The sequence below is a fragment of the Anabas testudineus genome, chromosome 4, assembly GCF_900324465.2.
Source record: "Anabas testudineus chromosome 4, fAnaTes1.2, whole genome shotgun sequence".
NCBI lineage: Eukaryota > Metazoa > Chordata > Actinopteri > Anabantiformes > Anabantidae > Anabas > Anabas testudineus.
The window spans coordinates 20,898,129-20,923,620 of NC_046613.1; the positions used below are offsets into that span (position 1 = coordinate 20,898,129).

The window sequence follows — 25,492 nt, forward strand, 5'->3', positions numbered from 1 at the left end:
TAAAAGTGTTTGTGAGTCAATACAATCTGAATATTTGTTGATGGTTCAGCATGAAAATGCAGGTGAATATTTTTAGATGTGATGAAAGTTCAGCTCTTAGCGTCATTTCCCTTGTATGTGCTTGCACAGTAGTGGGAGTTAACATACAAACACTCATAACATTAAAACATTATCATATCCTCAAATTCCAATAATAATAATAATAATAATTGTGGAATGAATTTCTGCTAATCAGTCACAACATTGTTGCCACCTGGTGGTCAGCAGGGGAACTATTTAATGCTTCCCTGTTCTACTTGGTGCGAATGGAGCTGATGTGTTGCAGACGGGTTAGAAAGCTCATGCTGACCCTCATATTTCATCAGTCAATCTAATTTCCTAGCCCCAGCTGTCTCTTGTCAAGAGGCTTCACTAAGAGGTGTTCAAGTTGTGGTTGACTGGTGTACTACATGTCACCAAATATGCAGGTAGACCTGGTTGTATTGATCAAATAGTTCCAGTTGTGTCCAGCCACAGGCCACGAGTTTAAAGACCTCCTGGTTGTAGACATCCAGGTCTTTTGCTGTCTGTACCTCAACCACCAGACAGAGGGAGGGAGACGGCTGGATCCTGTAGGGAGATGGGTTATAGGACATTTGTAAAGAATAAGAAAACCACACGAACTGCAGGTGCACTGTGTTAATTGGACCTAAACGTCTGCACCTTCTGAAATAATGTATTGATTTTCTACTATGACACAGCTTTGTATTTAAACCTGTGTTGAAACTTTATTGTAATATGTTTGTGCTCATTTTTTAGCAGGTTGAGCTCAGACACATCGAGGTTACCATCAACCTGAGAATTTTTATCCCGTACCTGTTCTCTGTTTGTAACTTTGTTTAATGTAGTCGTGATTTTAACTCAGTCTCATTAAGGCTTCTTTCCCTGTACACACTTATCAACACAGTTCTTCCTGTGCAGGTTGCCCCCCTACCTCGTTACTGGCTGTTTAACTGACAGAAGAGCATAGTTTCCAGGGCTGTGGGGGTAAGGCTCTCCCAGCTGGCACTGGACAGGGGGCGTTGAAGTCGGCGGTCGTATTTCATGACCCTCTGAGTAGAGAGCTGTCACCAGTCGCAGCACCTTCTGAGAGGCATCAACTCCCGTTACCAAGTCAAAGAAAACCACAAAACCCGCTCTGAAACACCAGAAAATGTTACTTTAAAGCTGACTTACTAAACTGTAAATGTTTAATATACCCGAAATGTGTAATGTGGACAATGTGGAGAACTAAACTGACTCAGGGTCATAAGGAGATGGTCCCAGAGAGTCCAGTGGGTCCATCATGCGTCTTTCAAATGGAGAGGAGAAAGACCTCAAATGGGGCTGAGAGAAAGACTGAGATTTTTATTCTAGTATAAAAATCACTATAAATAAATTATAATTTACCAGCTACTCCTCTAGAGCCTCAAAATTGCCATAAACCTTCAAAATCAAAACCAAATTTCATCAAGATATTTGCTTAAAAATGCAAACTGTGTACCAGTGACGGAGGTGCATGAGTGGGGGGTTTGGTTTGGAGTGGGTCTGGATGGGGAGCTGGAGGAGGATGCTGTCTGAAGTGCCGCAGAGCCTCTTTGCCTCTCTCCATCTCTGCTTGTAGACTAATTATCTGCTGGAGGTTCTCTCTCTGAATCAGATCAAGCTCAGCCCTGGCTGCTCCTGGAGAATGCACAAACACAAGACAGCAACAACCAACCTGTGTAACTACTTCTGAACAATATACACATAACAAATGCATGTTTTAGTAAATAGCTGTGTTTTTATATGTAGTTCTGTTTTTTATTTGAAATACAAATCATCCAATACTAACGTCTATATTCATCTTCACCAACAACCATTTGACATTTCTGGCTCTTAGTAACAGCTGTTGTGTGGATTTCCAGGGGGTATGTTTAATAACTAATTTGGCTTTACGTTTCATCTATTTCACATCCCTCTTAGTATTAATTATAATTACTTTAATCATCTTAACATTTCATCTGGCACCATCTTGTGGTCAGCATTTCAATTTGTATTATATGTTGGTTAATGACCACATACAGTACTTGGAAAAGCTAATGACCTTTCCATCAGCCTCAGTTGTACTTTGTCTTAATAGTGGTAATTAGCCAGCACACTAAAGAAGGAAACTTGTTTAGCATGATACCTGCATCGCGTCTGAATGTTTGGATTGTTATTAAAGGCATGCTGCATAAAACCAGACTCTCCAACCTTCATAGTTACGGTGTCGTTCCCTGGCCAGCTGGAATCTGTGGATCTCCTTCTCCAGTCTTTGGTTCTCCTCTTCCACAGCCAGCAGCTCCCAGCTCGGACCCCGCTGAGGAGGCCTCACCTCTGGAAGGACAACAATAATGATGAGACTGTTTGCCCAAAGGTAAATGTTGTGCCATAAATCTGCAGCATGTGAAGCATATTCATCAGTTTAGTTTCCCCTACATACAGATTTCAAATTCTTCATGTGTGTGTTTTTGGTGATCTACAGTAACTTGATCACAGGATGAGAAATATTGGCCTTTAATCTAATAACCATGACCTTGGGTGGGGAAGACAGTTTTTATACTGGAAAACCAAGTTAACTTAATAAAGGCTCCAGTGAGCTCAGCTGTGTTGACAGTTAAACAGTGACAAGCAAAACACATTTCCTCTTTGAAATCACTCTAATTCTTACTCTTCTTCTTGGCCTTGGCAGCTGCAGCTGGTTGGTTCTTCTCCAGACTTTGGGCTTCTGCCTGCAGGTCAATCATCTGTGCCACAATAGCTGGGTCTGACCCACCTGACTGCATGTATGCATGTCGCAGAGCTCTGTGGCAAACAAACGTGATTTACACACAAATAACCAGGCAGCTGTAGAACAAAAGTATATTTGCATGTAAACAATTAGTTTTTCTTGGAGGTAACTACTCAAATGGATCAAGTATAATGATCTTTAAGCTACTTTAAGTTTGTAGGTGCATACTTGATCTGTTCAGAAAGGGGGCCATCCACAGAGGAAATTAGCTGGTAATTTTCATAATGCATCTTTATTTCCTTGTGTGGCTCTGGTTGGTCAGCAGGTGCAGAAACTTGTTGAAATCTAAAAGAAAAAGTGAAAAACAAGGGAGAAAAGTACACATTATACCGTCTAAATTAGATCTTATTCTGGTGTCTGTCTCCCAGCCAGAACTCCACCTTCAATAGGAAATACAATTTATTTAACCTCAAATGTTGCAATGAGGAGCCGCCCGGCCAAAGTGAAATATATAACCGATGCTCTGAGTCATCCAGCAGACGGGGAGAAAACAGAGCTCACTGAAACTCATCACGATGGTAGAGCACTGTAGATGCAGTCACCTCTTTGTACACTACTTTTATTTTTGGTGTGGTACAGTTTGTCCTAACAGATTTGTTCTGCTCATGTGTGTTGTAGCAGCACATTTAGAGAGAGAAATGTTGCAGGTTTGATCCCAGTCTAACATACAGTAATATATAAAGCAACTTTAACACTTTCAGCTCTACTCTGAGCATTAACATTAATAAACGTTAGCCATCTATAATTTATGAATATATAGAGATAAAAACAGAAGCCCTCTGTAGGGTGGAATTACTTTTCTTATTTGAAGAATCTGAACCTAACATACCAGCACTTACGGTAATGCATGAAGATGTTCACGCAGTAGTTGCAGTGTTTCTTCATTCCTCTCCTCCTGCTCTCTCAGCTCCATCAGGAGACTTTGCAGATGATTTGCGTTACTCTGCTCAGACAGGACGCTGACCTGATGGATCAGTTCTAACAGACACACACACATACAAGCATTTGCTTTTTATGACCCAGAACAAGTGGAACAATGTGACTGTGCTCACAGATTTATGTCCCCAAAACATGAGTAGGACAAAGACGTTGACATCGGATGAAATTTGGAGAATCTAAACACAGAATTTCACATTTCGTGTCCCTCACCGTCCCTCTGCTGCTCCAGCTGCTGGTGCTGAACACGTATCAGGGCCAGTTGGCGCTCGTGGAGCGTCGCCATTTCCCTCATCTGCTTCAGTCTCTCACTGTGACCCAGCTGACGCCCACTCACCTAAAGACCATGTTTAATAATGGATAGATTTCTGCACAGCACTGCATCTGAAATTTATAGTACACTGACATACAGCACTCTAAAGTCAACAAGTACCAAATGAGCTGAATAGGAAGAAAAACATAAACATAATATGAATATAGTATGAGAAAAAGGAGGAATCGTAGATCTCACCTCAGTATCTATGGTACTCTTGGACCAGTTTGACAACTTTTCCTCAATAGACATCCTCAGCTTGTGAAACTGAAACAAAGGGAACACATTGTGTATGATTTTACTTATTAAATGTAAGAAAACTTAACATACTTTGTGTGTGTGTTTGCATATCTACATGATATCATCCCCTGCTTCTTCAGAAACTGCTTTTCTTAGTGTTTTGACTGATGATATTCAAACTTGAATTTTTAATCAAAGACTGAAATGCCTCCAGCGCTTGATAGCATAACAAAAATGCACTTTAAGAAAATGTTGCACTGAACTGTTTATCTGTGTCGCATGAGTTAGATTTATTTTCTTTATACACAGTGAGACTGTAAATAACAATGGGACACTGGGAATTAACAGAGGGTGGATGAAACCGTTTTGTATTGAAGATGTGGATGTAGCTGTGTTGTAGTGTGGATGGATGAAGCCTGATTGGTGCAGTAGTGTGGTTTTACTTCATCGGTGAGAGTTTGCAGTGCAGCTCCATCTGGTTTATCCTCCCTTGTTCTTGACGCTGGCTCTGCTTCAGCACTCCTCCACCTGACGATTGTCCCACGCTGACCTCTTGACTACACACACATTTTTTTTTGATAAACTTTGCGTGATTGATTGCAATCCAATACAGCAGCCCTGCAATTAATCAGGTCTACTCTCCATGGTAATTTTTGAAGCCATATGCCTTGTGAAGCCATGGAAGTGGAGCTGAACAGTGCATCTTATTTAGGGTTGTATGGTTCCAGGAATCTATTGGCATTTGTTTTGCTTATCTAAAAACATGAGAATAACTACTGTGTGTAAAACCTGGATGTTAAAAACTACATAAACACAATGTAATGTAATGTGTTTATTAAGTTTATTTCACTAAGGAGGCAAAATTTTATATTTCTCTTTTCTTTTACCAGCCTTTTCTGACCTGTCAACATGTAAGAAACCAGCCCAACAACTACAGTTCTCATCTATATGGTAGGTTCAGAAGTTTATATTTTAAATCTTCTTACCAGAAATAAGTAACTTAACTCTCCCTCTCTCATCCAATAAATTGTTATATGGTTCCCAGCAGCCAAGCTGACTTGCTTACCTGGACAAGATCAGGGGTTCTCGTCTGTTTTGGACCTGTGTTTCTCATCACAGTTTCAGAGCTGTGTCTCTGCACCCGAAGGTCCCCGCCCTCTCTCCCGATGCAGAACAGTGCTTTATGTTTCTCCAACAACCCAGCGGAGCGAAACACCATGTTACATTCTCCACAGATCAATTTCTTCTCCATCTGCTATCAAAGCTGATATTTTTACAATGAGCCGAACTCAGCTGCAGAATAGTGAGGAAGCGTTGCCAGAAGCCAACAAAGAATAACACAAAGATGATCCTTAGGAAACAAAACTCTCTCATTGATATTCTCAATTAAAGAGAATCGTCGTTTCATTTAAAGCTTGTCAAACATGTTTGGTTTGTTCCTTAACTACTGAGTTACTGCTTCCCATGTTTTCTAACAACTGTTGCCATGCCTTTAACATTGTTATGAGGCACAAGACTTCTCAACACACTGACCTTTACCCCTGCCTCAACAATTTAGAATTTGTAAGTTTATTTTTCGTGTCTCCCACTGATTTGAGCCTAGCAATGTTAGAAATGGGATTTAACTTCAGCAAAGGGAGCTCTATCTTCTATCAGCAACTATTATTTGCAGCAATCACTCATTGTCATGTGTCATGAGTCATGAGTCAAGTGCATTTCCATACTATACTACTGTATTGCTGCTATGCTGTATAATTCATAATAAGCAAGTAATCCTGGCAGCTCCTGGGATCCCAGTGATGGAGTACCCTTGGTAACTCTCCTTTAACCACATTCAGCTAACACTGCCCATATGTTTTCTTCAGTCCATTTGAATATTCATAGCATCGCTTAGTTTAAATTCGCAGACTGGCTGATGTTTTTTCACCCTCGAGTGAGCACTCGGAGAGGCTGCCCGCAGCTGTGCAGTGGGAGCCTGACTTTGAAGCATTAACAGAAAAGGTTTGGATCTCAGTGAGTATTTTCACACTGCCATTGAGATGCAAGATGGAAACGACAATCTGACCTTAAAGACAAGAAACAACAAATCCTGCATGATAAACCTCACCAGCCAGTAGTCATCAAACAGCAGTTTGGTCCAGTCTTATATGTTTGAATGTTCGATTTCTATTCATTTGATGTCATTTTTTAGGTTGTATCATGTAGTACATGATACAACCTGGCTGTACAGGACTCTACAAGGACAGTTTCAGGTGACAGGTGAGTTTCATCTCATTGCTTTGTAGACGCCTTCGTTCAGACTTTCTTGCACACAAATGTTTATGTTTCTACTTCTACCAAGTTTAGTTCAACTGAAAATGCACTTCTGTCTGTCAGGTTGTACTGAGGCGTGAAGTCCAAAATCAGTTATGTCCCTTAGGCTGCAACAATATAGACGGGTCATGCAGTATATTCACAGTGATGCTACAGTTCATATTGTACTAAGATGGTCCAGAGTAGATTAAACCACTTCTGCCTCCTTTAAATTAGATTTTATACATGGTCCAGTGGAAATTGTGCCCCCTACTGGCAGCTCTGTGTCATCTTCACTGTTAATGCCTAGAGTTGTTGCAACTTCAGCACTGCAGTAACAACAGTTATGTGTCTCCAGCTGTCTTCCTTCATAGTCAGTATATAGGGTGATGTTTTACACATAACATACACCTCTCTACAGAACTAAGATAGTAGAGATGTACTTGGTTTGTAAAATGTTAACACAGTTAGTCAGGATAGAGCAGGACTGAGCTAAGTGGAAGTGCACTAATCCATGCTGACCAATCAGTGTGTCTGCACACTGTGATTATTGTGGTTATTACTGAAAGAGTTCATGCAACATAATATTGAGATTTTAACTTTAAGCAATTACTGTTACTGCCATTAGTGAGTCAGGTGATCTTTTTGATACGAGTGTGGAAACAACTGCATTAATATGTCTCAGTGATAAATCACATCAAAGACATGGAGCCATTATCTTGTTAGCAAAAGACCCAAACTGTGATTTTTAAGTGCTACTTGTATTTTGGTATCATTAAATGTTTCATTGTATGTTTTAGAATCCAGTCTCTGAACCCCTGCACAGTTATAGTTAATCTCAGAGCATAATAATTAGGAGGTTGAGTAAATAAAGTGTGGCCTTAAGTTCTGTCCTATTAATATGACCACATGTCTTTGCTATTTGCTGTGGGCATTTAGGTTATTTAGAATTATCGGGGGAGTCTATATTTAGCTTACAAAAATAGGGTATTTTATAAAAGGAGTCTGATATTTGAGAGTCAATATGTTTGCATCTGTCTTTTCAGGCCAACAAACAAAGTGAAAAGATGATTAATTCCCTAGTTTGTCACCAGAGTCTTGCTCCTGGGAGGTCGAAGGTGAGTTTGAAGCAACATTTTGCTTTTAATACTAAGAAATATGAAGTCTAAAGTTAATATGAAGCAAAATATTGAGAACAGAACAGTTAGCTGAATAAAGGTCAGGCTATAAAACAACTATTGATACTTCTTTCTGAGCCCTGATGACAACAAACAAGTCATCAGGGTGATGAACATGAACTCCTGCCTTCGACCTCTGTATGTGTCCGACCTTGTCTAAGCAAACAAAACCAGTTCTGATTCTCACATGGACACCTGACTGTTGGTTTAAGATGGACTTGAAGCAACAACAGTCTCCATAATACTGACACCGGCTGCTGCTGCTGCTGCTGCTGGTGAGACCTGAAAAATTCAACATCCATCCGTACCTCTGACACAGAGAGAAGCAGTGTGTCGAGGACTTTCTCCTCATCCTTTCTCCTCATCCTTTCTCTCTCCCACATATCTCCTCCTGTTCTGCAACGCACACTCGACGCTCACACATGCCAGTGTGTTGCTAAGCAACTGTAAAATAAAGCGGCAGGCTGTGAAGTCAGAGAGAGAGAGAGAGGGGAGCGGAGAGGAGAGAGAGACTTCACAAGTGCTGCAATCCACTACTGTTTGTTTGGCTCTGTACATGATCCCACCACAGCTCTCAGTACCCATCTGTGGATCTGTGAGGCTTGTGACTTCTGGTTTTCTGTCAGCTGCCCAATCAGCGTTGGCTTGGCGGGGGGGGTGGGGGGCGGGCCCAGAGGTTCCCTAGGTTACCTGTGTGATTGACGTCCAACCTCCTGCAGCGGAGCGCGCGGCAGTGTATCACTGATGCTCCTGCTTCCCCTTAGAGACTGTGGAGAAATCTGGAAGAGAGGAGGGACGGAGAGAAAACACAAGAGCAAGAGGAATGCTAATTATTTAAAGTCAGCCGCTCTCTTGATCTGTCTATTGGAAAGATGAAGGCTGGAGCACTGGAGAAAGCCCGCTGAAGGGAGAAGAAAGGATTCCCGAAGAAGGGGGATTTGTTGGTAAGAGGAGCCCCACACTCTACTTTTCTGTGTCTTGGCTTCACCAGTCACCTTGTCAGCACTGAATAATGGGCTAACAGGTAAACTGATGCTTCTCTAGGCTGTGTGTTATGCGTGAGTGTGGGTGAGACAGAGAGACTCTCTGCATGCTGCGTGACTCTAGAGGGTTTTGGTTTTACTGTATGAAACACACTGGATGCCAGTGTTACTGTATCAGTGATGCTTTAGCTTTAGCTGACTCAAGAGCTGCCTCTTTATATAGGAGGCAGAATGATTAAACGGATGCCTGTGTGTTTGAGCTGTATCAGTCATTTCAGGGCTACAGTTACAGCTGAGACCAGGATTTCTAGGCTTGTCTACTGTATCTGCATAGGAGGAGGAGTATTAATTACATAACGCTCCATATATACTCCAGCATGAGGGCTGTGCAGCATCAGCTGTCCCACTAGTCCAGATTAACAAGTATGGTCTGTAACCTAGAAAGACATGAAGGCTGGTTCTTGTGGGAAAGCCTCTCTTTGTTTGTAGGAATCCATCTCTCTGGTTGTATACGTTTCTGTGTAGCATCCTGAGCTCAGTGTAAGGATTGCAGTACTTCACTGCTGAGGACACATGTGTGAGTTAACAAGTGGGCAGGTGAACACTCCTAACTTTTCATCCTTCGTCTACTATGAGAAGAAACTATGAGACACAGGTCAAGTGGTTGACATGTGTTGCAGCCCTCTGTGTCAGGGTTCCTTAAAACCTCCATTATCAACTTTGGGTCAGGCGACAGCTGGCTCCCTTATGCCCTCAGGACTCAGCTCTGTACTGTGGGGGATTTGGTTTTCTGCGCGGCTGCTTCCTCGCCAACAGTTCTCTTCCCGACCACCTGCAGACATCTCAAACACTTTTAGGCTGATTTACAGGAGGTGTGAATATGTTCATCGGCATGGAGTTTTTTTTTTTTTTTTGTAGCTTTTGTCTTTTTTTCTTGCTGGTTTTTAGGAGGCTGGGGGCCAAAGGGCCACAGTCAACAAAACCAGACTGTTTTAAATGGTTTTCCCGATGCTAATATCTGAAAATTAGATTCAGTGACAAAGAGATTTTGGCTCTTGAGGTCCTCTGTAGGAGACAAACTCTATTATTTGGAGCTTGGCTCACAAGCTTAGACCTCCCTGCTGCCAGATATGAACAATATCTCAGATTGAATCCAAATGACTAATTATTTTTTGATTGGTTGTGATTAGACATAGTGTAGATACACTTAAAGTGGAAAAAATATAATAAAAATATTGAAAAATATTTACCAAATGCTACTTTTCTTTGATGTATTTCGTATTGATCTAAATATATACTTTTTTGTTTTATTGTTGGTTGGATTTCAAACTGCAAACACATCTGTGCCTCTGGAAAATGATGTGTAGTCTTCAGTATTTTCTGAAGACTACACATACATACATTTTATGTATGAAATGATTGATTGGTTGAGGAAATAATTGACTAATCAATAACTGCAGCCCCAGAGACATACCACATTTCAACATCTGTAGTACAACACACACTTTGAGATTGATGGGCAATTTTATCCATTTCAAATTAAATCTACAGCACAGTAAAGTGTGTGATATGAGTAGAGTCTAGTTTCCAATCATCTGTAAATAACAACAATAATAAAAAGATTTAGCATTTATTTACCAATGTTAGTAGGGAACGGACTAAAAGGCTTGTAGGGAGACTCCGTTTACAGGAAGTATAAAATTACTGCTGAGTAATGAAATAAAGCCTAGTTTATGACTCTAAAACATCAACATCCTCAGATCTGTTGGCATCAATCATTCAACAAAATATGAACTTAATAATAAATCGATTGAACTGACTTGTATTTAATGTTTTAATTGTATTTCATTTTTTAAGGATGTCTTGCTGTGCTGGCATATGTCTCCTACCGAATGAGACATTTTTATTCCAACCATCTTGATGTGAACTGACTCACTCTGCTCATAAAACTCCGCTCCATCTTGTCAACTAGAGCAGAACTCAATAACATGGCAGCCTAACTGGTTTTTCAAATTTAGCCTAATGCTACATATATCACTACATATTTACTGTGCATGAACAAATCTATCAGCTCACAGCTCAGATGGAGGCTGCCGGCTTCCTGTTTGCTATCAGGGAGAGTTAATCAAGATATTCCATAGCATTAGCTGCATTTGGAGGTGTTTGGGTCTCTAGAGCTGCTGCCTGTCTGCCTGCCTGCGTAGGAGGAACATCTCATCTTCACAGCTCTCTGCAGATATAAAGCATTGGGATTTGTTTCTGCTTTGTTAGACTGTGTACAGAGAAGTAGCAGGGAAGATGACACAGAGAAAAAAGAACGATGAGACAGGCCAAGAGCCAGATTTGAGCCCACATCACAGTGGTGTTCACCTTAGCCCACAGATTCACCGGGATGCCCCACAGCTGACATATTCTTCTGGCCAAGTAAAGTAACATCATCAGTCCTGTGACTACAGCCTGAGCCCTGATAAATATCTCCTGACTGGTGTAGGTTTGGCTCCAATCAGCCATGGTTTGGCAAAGCTTGTAATATCACAGGATGACAGTGTGTCAGTGACAGTGTGTAAGTGGCAATGTGTCAACAGGAGGTGCAGCTGTAATGAATGCCAAATGACATTGTAAAATTGTGCTGAAATAACACTTTACATTAATCTGTATTTTTCAGATCATTGTTCTGGAAAGATTCCTTTTAACGTCCTAAAAGAAAATAACTTAGCGTGTATTTGAGGTTTTGAGAGGAAATTAGGAAATCAAATACCTAGAATGACCTAGTAATAGACATTTAATCTTTGTAATTAATTAACTGATTACCAACTAACTTTAAGATAAGTATGAGGAAGGTTTCCAGGACATCTGAAACTTCAAGACCCATCAAATTAAGCATTATCAAGGATTTGTTTAGGAACTAGGTTTAAAAATCTTAAAACAGAAGCAATATTGTATTAGCCCTGCACATATAACATTTTACATCTGAAATGATGTTTCTCTAATATTCATAGGATTAAATAGAAAACTGCAGATGAAGACACCCACACACTTGTACTTGTGAGTGCTGACATAATGCATTCCTAATCTCCTAGTTTAGTTTAACCTTATATCGCTACTGCATGCCTAAACCTTTTCCCAATACGTATTTAAAGCTCTAGAACAGACTGATGTGGCTGAACCTACATTATGACAGATCTGAGAGTGAACCAAAGCAGTGACCTGAACATGAATCCATCCATAAAGCTGAGGGTAGCTGCATATTCAGGTGATAATATTCTGTTCTGTTAGAGAGCAACACCTTTCACATTGTCATTTGATATAATAATATTTTGATATATTAATATTTTAAACAAGTGACATGCACTTACACAGGAGGAGCTTCTTGTGTTGTTATAAAAGGGAATGGGCATATTCACCTAAATCATTCGTCTGTTCAGTTTCTGAACTTTAAATCAGAACCATTGTATTATGGCACTATCTCCCCTCAACACATTCTTGCTTCAATACAGTAAAGTTGCAGAAAGCAAGAAAACTGATCTCTAAAAAATGTATTAGACACAGTAGGTATGAGGGCTTTCCCAGGAAACTGACAGCCAATCCTCAGGGGAGGGTGAGCCCCTGAGCATAGTTGATCTTGTTTATCTCAGAAGTGAAGAAGAGGGATTCTGTATGACATATCTCTCTGGGGGACCAAATATCATCTCTAAGTAGAAGCCATTTTTTGTTAAGTCACAGGGCAACTTGAGTTGCTGTTATAGTCTTGAATTGATTGTGGGGATTCACACATTTTGCTGTGTGTAGTTTTTCTTTTTGTACTTTTGAGTCTGCTGGGTTCTCTGATGATTCCAGTTTTATAAACTTGAGTTGCATGGCTAAGGAGTGCATCCAACTTCTTTTTGTATTAGATTTTCATTAAGCCTCTATATAATCATTACATTTTTATGTATGCATAAAAAAATGCAATGAGTCACACAAGTGGTGTAGCTGGTGCTTGATGCAAAAGACATAGAACACTGCAGATGCACTGCAGTTTTACAGAGCTTTAAAAATCAAATTTAAAATTAAATTTGGAGAAATTTTCTCTCAAATGTGCAGATTCCTGCACATTTGGTGTGAATGGTAGCGTTACTGCCTGTGTGTGCAGCATATATTTATATCCAGATGATTATCCTGTCTGCTTTCAAGGTTACACAGTCTTTCTGAGAGGCAATCTGGCCATGATGACACCCCTGTGGTCCAAACTGTGTCACACTCATACGGCTCTGTGGGGTTCAGTTTTAACATCCTGCAAACAAATGTAGTTGCTAAGCAATATCATCCGAGACTATGCATGGAGGCTGCAACTGTATCTGTTGCCTGGCAACATTTACTTATTGACTGCTCTTATAGAGCTTCTGCAGTTTCATTGCTGAAGCGATTTAATGGTGACACACTGACCTGTGTCAAAGGTCTGAAGCAGTTTCTAGTATTTACACCACTTAACTCAGGGGTGTTTGATTTGGGCACTTTGCTGCTTCTTTTCATGTGCTTGTCCTTTTGATTAGATTCATTTCTTCTGCGCATCAAATAAACAGAATTCCACACTGACAACATCACCTGCTTTGGGAAGCATTACATTTAAGTTACGGCAACAACATAATACACGATTAAATAATTTGAATTAGGAAATTATAGATTGCGAGACAGAAATTATTTCAATAGATTAAAAGAAGAAAAGTTTGGGTGATGGATGCATCAGTATTAATAACTTTACTTGTACTGGGGTATTTGTAGAATGCTGTATCAGTACTATCACTTGAATAAAATATGTGAATACTTTTTTTATAACTCCTTACACTAAGATTACTTTAACCAGCAAGTGTTGATAAATGACCTTCCTGGGTTTTACTTCGATAAAATAAAAGTGAGAAGTATAAACTAAGAGTAGGACTTCACTGAAATGTTATTGATTTTACTGTTACACATGTTATGAATAACAAAATACACATTATGTCTGTTTTAAATTTATGGAGATTGTTGAAATAATTACACTTCCAGCATATGTAAAACCTGAATGTCTAATAAGCCACAGAAACTGAAAAGGTCCAGTTACAATTGGGGAAAAAAGGGTTAAGAAGCTGCTTTAAAGAGGAGTTTTATGTGAATGAAGTAAGTGTGCATAAAAAAATTCTTAAGTCATCTGGTTTCAGGAAGACTGTAGGTCTGTGTCTCACTGTATGTGTGTGTCTGTTTGTCTGCCTGCATAGTTACTGTATGGTTGCATCATTCTCAGCTGGATTATGAAATGGTGAGAAATGTGCAGTGAGTGGACTGAAAGAGTGAGACAAAGGAATGAGATGGATAGATGGATAGATGGATAGATGGATAGCGTTTCTTTTTTGTAACATGTTCATAAAAGCAAAGCAAAAAGCTTTTGTATGTTTCTTCTGTCAAATGCAGGTAACAACAGAGTAACTGTCTACCAGGTGTGGACCAGAGGGGTGCCCCAGGGTGGTACAGCCACCCCTTGGTACACAACCTACCAGAGTCTCTGTATGAAGTGACAAAAATTAGTTCTTGTTGTAAAGTTAATTAAATTACTGCAGATCCCCCTTTTCTGGCAGATCAGTATAGTATACAGTATATATCTTTGTTAGTCTACAACCGAGGGGTTTTGAGTTGGATTATCATAAAGATAAAACTCTGTATATCATTCATTAGATTTTTTTAATTGCAGTGTCATTGATACCAGCGTAGTTGATGCTACAGCTAAAGGCTAAAGCTAACAAAGACTATTAACAGTTTTAATATTAATCATGGTCTGTAGCAATCACATCAAGAAGCGTAAATGAATTAGACCAGTAGTGTTAGGAATCCATGAGCTCACAAAGTCAAGAGCCACACTTACTCATGTGGATGAAACTATTGGCACCCTTCCGTTAAAGAAAAAACAAACAAACAAGTAACTAAAAAATCACTGACATAACTTGAAACTGACAAATAGTAACAATAAATAAAAACTGGTCTGGACAAAAATGATGACACCCCTAGAAAAGATGTTAAATAATTTGACCATAGGGACTTGTTAAACTAACGTGTGTCCCGTAATTAGCTTCACAGGTGTCTTCACACTAGTAATTAGTCAGTCTGTCTATTTAAAGGGTGAAAAGTGGTCACTGTGCTGTTCATGATGTGTACCACACTGAACATGAACCACAGAAAGCTAAAGAGAGACTTGATGAGAAAAGAAAAAGATAGATAAACATGTTAAAGATCATCTCCAAGCAGATTGATGTTCCTGTGACTACAGTTGCACATATTACTGAGAGATTTAAAGTCCACAGGACTGTAGCCAACCTCCCTGAATGTGGCCATAAGAGGACAGTTGATGACAAAATGAAGAGACAGATAATACAAATGGTAACTAAAGAACCCAGAACAACTTTCAAAGAGATTAAAGGTGAAATCCAAGTTCAAGCTACATCAGTGTCAGAATACACCATCATTCACTGTTTGAGCCAAAGTGGACTTAATGAAACACTGAGGAGGACTCCACTGAAAACCAATCATAAAAAAGCACTAAATCAGCTCTACTGTGTGTTCACAGATGCAAAATGAAGCATACAAAGAAACGAACACTGTACCTACTCTGAAACACAGAGGAGGCTCTGTTATGTTCTGGAGACGACACCTTTCAAAACCTGAGACAGCAGGAGCAGTTTGCTCACTAGGAGTGGGCTAAAATACCTGTCGACAGGTGCAGAAGTCTCACTGAGAGTTACAGAAATCGCCTGCTACTGTTGAACTAGAACTCAAAAGCAGAATCTGATTTTCATGAGTTAATTTTTAGTAGGGGACTGGTGAGGTTAAAAAGACATTTAAAATACTACTTAATACTATTAAAATGTATATATTCTATATGCACGGCCTATTCTTAGCTTTTGGGGCACAGTTACTAAGTTTTCTCTTGCCTGTGATTATGATCAGTTAACAGTTTGTTCCTCCAATTGACAGTGGAGACAATCAAACACTGTCTGTTAAGAATCAATACACTTTAGATCAGGACAAGCCATCAAAACACTTCACTGAAAATCTAAAAATATAACTGCAGGGGTGGAAATCCACCTGACATCTCTGCCTCTGCATCTATCATCTGCCAACTAAGAACACAAAACCCACTTGTAATGACTAGAGTTTAGAGACAGAATGGAGTAACTGCAATTGACCGATCAGTAAGACGAATCATGGTTAGAACCTGGTGCAACTTTTGGAACTTTGGTATCCCATAATAATTTTTGTGTAATGCTTATTAATGAGAAGATAATATGTACAAGTAGCAGATTAAGACGTTAAATAAACTAATTGTCTTGTAAGAACTGAACCAGGGCTAAATGGCGGCATGCTGATGTTTATTAGAATATTGTTAGCATTCGGTGATAAATATTAAATTTGGGAAGGTTTCTGTTCATTTTCTATTAGTTTTCTCTCTTTTGTGTATTTTGGTTGTCGTGTTTTTCTTTTTTGTCTCTTCGTGGTAAGTTTTGTGTCTTAACTGACCTCTGTGACTCTCAAAAAAGAAAAAATAAAGCAATTTATACACAGATACAAGTCCAGGCTCCCTGTGGGTCCCTCTAGGGCCCCAGATTTAGTTGCCCAGTAGGCCAGTTCGTTGACCAGTGCACGAGTAACTTATCCATCATCTTTATTTTAGTTTCGGCTACAATTTCATTTCTTCTTTCTTCCTTTCATCTTTTTCCTTAGTTTATCACTCTTTACTCTCACTCTCACTCTCACTCTCCTCTCCTCTCCTCTCCTCTCCTCTCCTCTCCTCTCCTCTCCTCTCCTCTCCTCCCCTCCCTCCTCTGTAGGTTACCATAGCACCCGCGAGAGAAAAAGTCAACCCACACAGTCTCCTGCCTACCACTCATTCTCTTCCTCTCTCTCATTTTTCTGCTATTGTCTTTCCTTCTCCTTACTCCCTTTGTCTTCCTCGTCTCTCTCACTGTCCTTTCTGCTTGCTGTTCCCCTTAACACAATGACATGTTTTTATATAGTCTCTAAATCACAGTGAATTTTGTACATCTGTGTTCACCTGACTGCGAGTGGATGTGTGTGTGCAGACCTGCATGCATAGATGCTTAGTTATGAATATGCAGATATGTTCTGCCCAATATGACAACTCAGCTTCACTGTCCGCCCCCACACACACAGGGTGCCCATGGACAGATCCAGGAGAGTGGGCTCTGATTGAAGCCCTTTAGACTGTCCAAAGTTGTTGAGGGCAGTTGACTTGAGGAAGCCACTAATGCGCGTGGTTTCTTCTGCCGTCTTTGTTTTTTGTTTGTTTGTTTTCTTTCTGTCACTTTGAATGGCCTGAGTGCTTCTGTTTAAATGTTAACAGAGCAGTCACTGGAATTTGTATGTGTCACTGTTTGAGTTTGTGTGCATTTAAAGCAAGAGAGAGTGAGTCATCTGAAAGCCTTCCCAACCATTAGCCAATTAAATGGGGTGGTTTGGGGTTGCCAGTCAACCCTGTCTCCTAAAAATTATGTTTCTATGCAACTATGCTGCAAATGTGATTATGTTTTGTAGCAATGATTATGTTCACTAAGATGGAATGGATTTTTTAAAGGATTAAAGCATTCGTTTGTTCGAGGAAAGTGCAAGTTGCAAGGAAGTGGTTGGGGTGAAGGGTGAGAATACAAAGCATTCAAATGACAGCACCTGGCCCAGCTGACACCAGTGTACCAAACTAAGCCCCTGGAGAACATACCTGTGGAGGTGATCAATCTCAATCCACAAGGTGGCGATATAGGCTCCTGAATACTCCCAGCGTTTTAGTAATTACAGTAGTAAACAAACATGGCTTCCCTAGAGGAAGGTGTCCTGCTGCAGGGCTGGTTACTTATATCACAGAAAGAAGGAAAAAAACACTTAAGTCCAGCATTTTAATTATGTTCCTGTTTGAATAGAGACATGACAAAGTATCTGAAATATGCTAATGTTTATGCTCAGCTAGAAGTTGGTTATTTTGAGCACTAATTCAACACAAACAATGGTAAATCTTCTCTCATTGATTGATGCTATAGTGCTCCTCCCAGCAAAACTCAGACTGCAACTCGCGCTTATCTTGCATCAGGATTTCTCAGGTGATACACAAAAGAATGCAACAACCCGTGAAATTGAATGTACGTGCTATAGTTTGAAGCTTCTGGGTTTGTGTGCTAACATGAACTATGTTTGGGGCCTAACACAATAGACCCAAATTTGACTTAAGAGTCTCGTTCGGGGTTGAGAAAACATGCAACCGCAACATAAATGAAAATATTATCTACATAACCCCTGGAGCTTTTTCAGGAAAACAGGTCAGATGTATCAGTGCTTCTTCAAAACATGGATTCTTGTGGCAACTTGAGTTTATAGCTGAAACTGCAAGATGGGAATTGCATGCAGTTTATCTCGGTGCTCATTCACGTTACATTATATTATCAGTGGTCAAACACTTAGCAGGCTACAGTACCTTTAATCCTAATAAAAAATATGTTCTATTTCAATAGCACCACGTTCAATGGTGTCTTTAAGCTATATCTTAACCACTAATGTCACTGTGGAGCAGTGTGTTGATGAGCACACTGTTGCTGTTTTGCTTGCATGAGCTTATGCACTGTACAATAGACTTCCAATGTGGCCCTAATAAGGTTTTATTATGATGCTAAGCCTCATTTTTATAAGCAATATAAGCTCGATAAAAGTTTCACAAAACACATAATAGCTGCCACATGGGCCCTAAGCAGTGGTTTATGTTGCTGGCATTTTAGCAACAAACACGGAAATGGTGGTGAGTTAGTGTGGGCTGTGCTTGGTCAGAAAGCTAATGGAGATGGTTGCTCAGTTGTTGCTTCTTTACTTCATTAATGAGTGTTTGTTGTGCTCTTGGTGTCATTTTGACTGGCCGCCTACTTCTTGGTAGAGCAGCCACAGTCCCAAAGTGTCTCCATTTGTAGATTGTTTACCTAACTGTAGACTGGTGAGTTTCTAAAGTCTTTGACTTTGTAATCCTTTTCTAGCTTTATGTAAATCAACAATTCTTGATAGTTGATCCTTTGAAACGAGGCATGGTTCACATAAGTGTATTCTTCTTGTGCGGAGCAAACTCAAAAAATTTGACTGTTTTTTGTCAAAGTCACTCTAGTCCACACCCTCAAAACATAGGTATGCTAACACCTGTCTCCCAAAATAGCTTTCTTGGCGAGATAATTCCAAGGCTTCACATACTTTTTCCAATGAGGTTTTTATGATTGTTCTCAATAAAGAAATAAAAGATCAGAATTTGTTTTGTGTTATTATTTTAGGCACGTTATATTTGTTATTACTCTTGACTTGCATGAAGATCAGCTCACATTTTATGACACATTGATGCAGAAAACCATGAAATTCTTGCATTCTTGCCACTGTATAGAGAGTGTGTGTGTGTGTGTTAATGTATGGTAGGAGTTGGGTGTTAATGTTCACAGATTGCAGCAGGTACAAAAGCATTTTCTGAACATGCAGCTGAGAAGAACAGTGAGTGATTTGTATGTACAGGCATGGGTGACAATTTAGAGAAATGTATTCAAATTTAACACAGTTGTGGATTTGTATGTTAATGAGTTGCTAGGAACTGATCATGGAGAAGCATAAAGAGTCTGATCATTATGACAGATTAAAGATTTCGGTGTGTGTGTGCACGCTTGTGTTATGTTTATCCACCACAGGGGGTTTTATACACCGTCAGGCTGTGCTGGACTCCTGTCGTAAAACTTGCTTCCTGTTCAGTGAGCAAGGAGGAGGGCCTTGACAGCTGTTTGTGTGTGTTTGTTTTGTAAAAAACAAACAAACAAACAAACAAACATTCTTGTAAGAAAATTTCATTAACTGTAAACACAACTTTAAAGAGAGTTTTCTGGGAGATAAGCTCCTGTACCCAATCAGTCACAGAGTCACGCTCCCTCCTGTCAAAATAATTTTATTCTGGTTGTTCTTCCATTTTCAGACTGTTTAAGTTCGTCACACGGGACTGATGGACAGTTCCTCGCCCGGGGAAATGCTGTTACTATTTTTAGTCATGAATGCCCTTCGTCCACGGCAGTTAAGCACATAGCATGAGCTATTAGAAATTCAAAACACCCTCATAATGCTGACTGTAATGGACAGGAGAGGAAGAAAGTATTTAAGAAGTCATGGTGTCTAAGTACTTTTCACCTAACCGGAGATAAAGACGTGTTATTTTCCCTGTAAGTAATCTGCAACCTCTGAATGATCTGCACAAACCTAATTTCCAGAAAAGCTCTAAAATCTGTCATTTGTTTATTTGTAATTTTTGTCTGACTAAAGTATAAAGAGAGGATTTTCAGTGTCACTAACCCACTAAATGTATTGTACTTTGTTGTGGACATGAGAGGAAGAAGGACCAGCATGCATTGGTGGCGTAAGGACAAAGCTATTTAACGTGTGATTAATGTCAGGAGCAACTCATTCTTACATTAGAATTATACAAGGAAAGCAACAAATAAATCCACGCTTTACAACCATGAGGTCACTTAAACCTAAGTGGAAAATTATATCTTATTAAATTTACCAGTGTTTGATGCCTACATAAAAATCCACTGCTGAGCTATTAACCGGGTGTGCACTAATTGTGTAGGCTTGTTTATTAGTGAACTGGATGTAACAACTTGTACTAACATCAGACTAAAAGTAAGACAGTCAAAATCAGAGGAAATGTCATGGTGTGTGATCTGTTTTCTGTTTTATTTTAAGTGGATTTGAAAACACTTTATTTAGTTTTTAGCTCATAGTTCAAAACCAACTCCAGAGACCGTGTTACACTGGTTTTCTCTCCATTCAGAAAGGATGTTTACCTTGTTGTTAACTTATCTGTCCAGCCCTTAAATCAGAGACAACCCCCACTTTTTCAAACCTAATTTCCAGAAATAAGATAAAATAGTATAACCTCATATTCAGGTCAGTATGGTAGAAGCAGCTAACTTTTAACTGCCAAAAGTAAATCAGTGACTAATTAGCCCATTACTGACCTCAATGATATTAATATGAGACAACAGCGGGTTAACAAATGATATTAAAGAGAGAGAGAAAGATAGATAGATCTCATTAGTTTCCATGGTAACAGAGTACTGCTGAGCAGGTCGTCAGGCTGCCCACTCAAGCCACACAGCTCTCAAACACATACAAGACTCAGTTCTACACGCACTCATTCACTCACTGATAAACTGACACACCAGTTGCACAACTTGTGTTAATGACAAAGTTGCATATAGAGAAATGCAAACGCAGGCAGATGCACACAGAGAGCTGCACTCATAGAATAACTTGGATGTTTTGCGGCATTATACCATGAGTGGGCTCTTCATCTTCATCTTAAAATTTGTGGGAGGCTTTGTGTGTCTCTCTCTTCACTTCACTGCAGATACAAAAGGCCTAATTTTTCCCTCTTTGAGAATAGGAAGGTCAGTGATCAGATGCTTGCACACAAGGGGCCTCGGCCTCAGCCACATGCGCATGGTAACAGAGTTTTGCACAGTGTTTTCCTGTTAATCTGTTTCTCAGAAGGATAGAAACACATGCACGCACAAAAACTCGTTCAGATATGATGTGTACGGAGTAGCTAGCCCACTCAGAGCGCTGCAGTGGCAAAGACAGAAACAGAAATACCAAAGTAGGTTAGAGCAAAGCATTCTGGGATAGCAGGATACCCCCTGGGCTTCTGCAAGAGGCTCTTTTTCTTTCTCCTTCTCGCTGCTTCTGACTGTTTTCTCTGTTTTCACGTTTTTCCTAAATGGTTAATCGGTTTTGCATTCTTGCTCCTCACTGATTGCATCTCTTTGTCTCTTTGCTTTTCAGCCTGTTTTTCTTCTTTTTTAATTTAAATCTGCTCGAATTCCTGTGTGCACAAGACAGATAAAGTGGAAAAAAAGAGGTAATTCTTCACAGATACCATCTAAAGATTTGATTCAGTGTTAAGGTTTATTCTTTTTCTCAAATCCCCTGATCTGTTGAATATTTCTTACCCTGTAGCTCGAGAGTTTATCAGTTTGTCAGAATCATTCATGTGGCTGGTACAGTTTTTGTTCCACTTTCTGCCACTACGCGGAGTCGAAGCAAATGCAATCTTCACCGTCATGCCTCGCTGCTTAATCAATATTTAATCTCTAATATTTCAGCTCAGGCACTTCAATCTGTCAAATTCAATTTATTGGATGATTTGTTAGCTTACACTTAAAAAAAACTGTGATTGTTATTGTGTAATTGTAAAGTGCTTGTTTAAAAGTAGTTGTGGAGTGTTTAAGAGTCATCAATTCTGTTTCACTACCCCTCATTTCCCACGCCTGACAGGTGTATAGATGTTGCTAAAGTGCAACAAAAACTAAAATCTGTGATTTATGATTTTGTTGGAATCGAAGCACAAAAGAAAAAAAGATTTTCAATGTTTTCACCGACCAACTTTATTTAATTTTCTAAAAATGAATAAATTTTGAGTTTGATTCCTGCAAAACACTCAAATTTGTGACAGAGACATAAAATAAAAGTTTATAAATGATTCAAAAACATTGTTATTGATGAGTCCAGGCAGGTTAATTGGAAAGAGGTGAGGTTCTTATCATCGGAAATCATCATGTGGCTGTGATGGATGTAGCCACATGGACTTTGAAGTGGTTTGAATGCAACCTGAAACTCTGTTATGCATGGAGCTGCCAAGTTCTCTGGACTGGAGCTTGTGTCAGATGGACCAGTGGAAATGTGTTCTGTGGTCAGAGGAGTCCATGTGTCGGCTTCAGGAAAACAGATGTCAGGTTCTCAATGCCAAAAACGAAAAAGACCATCCAGACTATTATTGGCAAAAAATGCAAAAGCCAGCATCTGTGATGGTATGTTGGTGCATCAGTTCCCACGGCACTGGTGACTTGCATATGTATGAAGGTACCATCAACACAGAGGCTTATATTGGGATTTTAGGGACATATGCTGCCATCAAGATGTCTTCATGTCAGTGGATAGCATGAGGTCTGCCAGAACAATGCCAGACCTCTTTCTGCACGTGCTACCAGAGTGTGGCTTCGCAGACAGACTGCATGTGCTTGACTGGCAGGCCTGCAGTCCAGATCTGTGTGCTATTGAAATTGTATGACACATCATACAGTGGAGAATCAGGCTTGGTGACTGTTGACCAGCTAAAGTCTCGTATCCAGCGAGATGATCTGGTGGAAAGTACTTAGACACCTTCAGTTTTAGCAAACTTTACGCTCTGTAAGTTGGAGATTTCATATATTGCGTTTTATAATTCAAACTTTGTCTAAATTTAAAATTGAGTGTATCCCGTTTGCTTTAATAGTATTTTAGATGTGTTTAACTGTATGCATGGTCTACTGTACTACTGTAAAACCTTTAGATTCCTGTTCTTGTTAGATAAAACATTACATCCTAACTTTGAGAATTGTTAGTACGAGTCATATTGAATGAACACAGGAGCACCTTGAAATTCCTGCTATGATGACCCATGTTTTTATATTTTCCCCAACTTAGTTTGAAGGTAAATCATATCAATCTGTCTGAGCACAGAAAATGTTTAAATTACATCCAGATATACAAAAGATCAGCTACAAGCTGAGAAATGTTTGAATTGCAGGGTAAAGAGAATTGTGTGAAGGCCTTTTGGAAGCGACCTGACCAAGGTTGTGCCATATAACCAGCATCTTTACGTGTCCCTATTGATAAAATATGCCTCCTCATAATGGTTTTGGTATTCAGTGATTCTCAGATCAGAACAAATAGTTGTTTCCTCTTTAATCCTTTTCTCTGCCATGTGTCACAACACAGCAGTTTCTGTTAACAGTTCAGAAACAAAGGATAAGTTAATTAACTTTTGCAGCTTTTGTTACCCCGTCATTAACATTTAATCATTCATCGGTTCATATTTTTAGTTCCGTTTCCGTCTCGCTGTTTCCATTCATCCTTTTCCCTCTTCTTCTGTCTTTGTTTGGTCAGCAGATTATAGGGAAGAAGCGATGAAAACAAAGTGACAGACAGAAAGGAAAGATGGATGGAGTAGGGGGAGAGAAAGCTCGCTGGCTGGCACATCTGATAGAAAATCTAGTTGAGTAGTGGAAGAGTTGCTGGCTTGATCCCCAGCGCCTGGCTGTGCCCACTACAGCGTTTTTGAATTACAATGAAACTCCTGGGGGATGTTTTTTTTTGGATTCTCCTCGATAAGGAAAACTTAATTATTAACAGGTTTTATTGGTGTAGGTCATTAATAAAAAATACCTCCTATTGCTTCTGACTGTAAAGCAACATTAAAGTTAATCTACAAAAATTCGAAGCACCTTTATAATCAAATATGATTAAATAATCCTTTTCTGACTTTATTTAATTGCTCATTTTAATTTTCATTTACTTTTGCCCTTGTTAACATCAAACCACACCACTTGAGTGAGTGAAGGCACCACAACATCAAACACCTCGGTACATTTATGCACCTCTCAATGTGCAGTACTGTACAGTATGAATCTATTTTTAGTCCAACAAACAGTTCTTTCAGATCATCCAGATGAGTGGCCTGAGAATAAAAGGGGAGAGCGGGAAGGGGAGGGGAGAAAGCAGAAGAAATGAAAAGTAAAGACTAGAAAGGGGCCAAGGAGAGGAAAGTAAATAGAGTGATAATGACAGGGAATAAAAAGAATGAGGCGAAACGGTAAAGGAGGGAGTTTGTGAGGGAACGAAAGAAAAGAGGAGCGAGATGACGAAGAGAGACAAGGAAATGATTTGCAGAGAAGAGAGAAGGAATCACAGGGAGTATGGGACCATTGTGAGTTTTACTGCCTTGGGCATCCCTCCTCACGTGGCTCTTGCCCTCCCCTCTCCTTTTCATCCTCAATCTCCTCCTCTCCTCACTCCCCCTTTCCTCCTTGTTTTTCCTCCCACCCTAAGGCAGGAGCGTTTGGATGTATGGATTTTGTTCTCCCTCTCTATGTCTCCTCCTCTTCTCATCTCATCACCCCAGTAATGCTCGAACAGATGCATGTGGCGTTCTGCACATGTAAGCTTTACATTTCTGTGTGTGTTTCGAGGTCTTAATGTAGAATATGTTGTCATATTGTGTGTGCGTCTCTCTCTCTTTCTCTGTGTGAGCGTCCCAGAAAAGGCAGACCTCAGGGAGTTGTGCTCCACTTTCACTCCTTTATTAATTCACCCTTCGCTCCTGCTCTGTTTGCCAGGATGGACGGGAGGGAGCGAGAACGCAGGAGGTGAAAGAGGAAAGAGGGGACAATGAGTTCAAAGGAGAATCGAGACAGACACTAATTTTGTTGTTTCTCAGTCGCTTGCATTCAGCACTTGCAAGACTTCGGGTGTGACTTTCACCACTGACATGTTTGTTATTTTAGAAGCCGCCCTTTTTCATCAGTGATTGTCAAAATCCTTGAGAAACTGCAGCTATTCGTCCAACAGGAGGCACCGGACTTGTTTTTATTTTACTTCTCACACATAAGAACAGGGGGAAGCAGCCAACAGACTGTGGGCAGGCAGGGAAGTCAGGATTCAGAGGATTCACATAGAAAAATATATATGTGTGTTTGTGTGTGTGTGTGTGTGTGTGAGAGAGAGCTTTTTAAAACTGAGGGCAGGGCCATGGAGCAACTCCCATCAATTGTTTTTCTTTCTTTCTTTTTATTGTAAAAGCTCAGAAACTGCTGCAGAT

General features: G+C 39.9%; 2 protein-coding genes across 2 annotated transcripts in view; one reads left to right on the plus strand and one right to left on the minus strand.

Annotated features, from left to right (window-relative positions):
• Positions 1–452: 452 nt before the first annotated feature.
• On the minus strand, positions 453–5,538 carry ccdc17 (coiled-coil domain containing 17). The gene is made up of 11 exons (XM_026345733.1): positions 5,386–5,538; positions 4,278–4,346; positions 3,980–4,103; positions 3,670–3,808; positions 2,999–3,115; positions 2,711–2,844; positions 2,254–2,376; positions 1,523–1,701; positions 1,280–1,365; positions 974–1,177; positions 453–609 (listed from the first exon to the last, which is right to left on the minus strand). Exons 1-11 carry the CDS (start codon positions 5,536–5,538, stop codon positions 453–455), a joined length of 1,485 nt encoding a protein of 494 aa, XP_026201518.1.
• Positions 5,539–8,565: 3,027 nt separating this feature from the next.
• The window catches only part of lrrc7 (leucine rich repeat containing 7), a 90,920-nt gene continuing 73,993 nt past the window's right edge, over positions 8,566–25,492 (plus strand). The window contains exon 1 of the mRNA XM_026344759.1: positions 8,566–8,733. The gene's annotated coding sequence lies outside the window, so the exon portion shown is untranslated. The remainder of the gene's footprint in view (positions 8,734–25,492) is intronic.

Bases quoted from the DNA above. Each gene is read 5' to 3' on its own strand.
- ccdc17 (XM_026345733.1), bottom strand. From the start codon at position 5,538: ATGGTGTTTCGCTCCGCTGGGTTGTTGGAGAAACATAAAGCACTGTTC. The intron at 4,104-4,277 runs GTGAGATCTACG...CATGGTCTTTAG, and splicing joins AGAGTACCATAGATACTGAG to GTGAGTGGGCGTCAGCTGGG. The intron at 1,178-1,279 runs GTCAGTTTAGTT...CTGGTGTTTCAG, and splicing joins CCATCTCCTTATGACCCTGA to AGCGGGTTTTGTGGTTTTCT.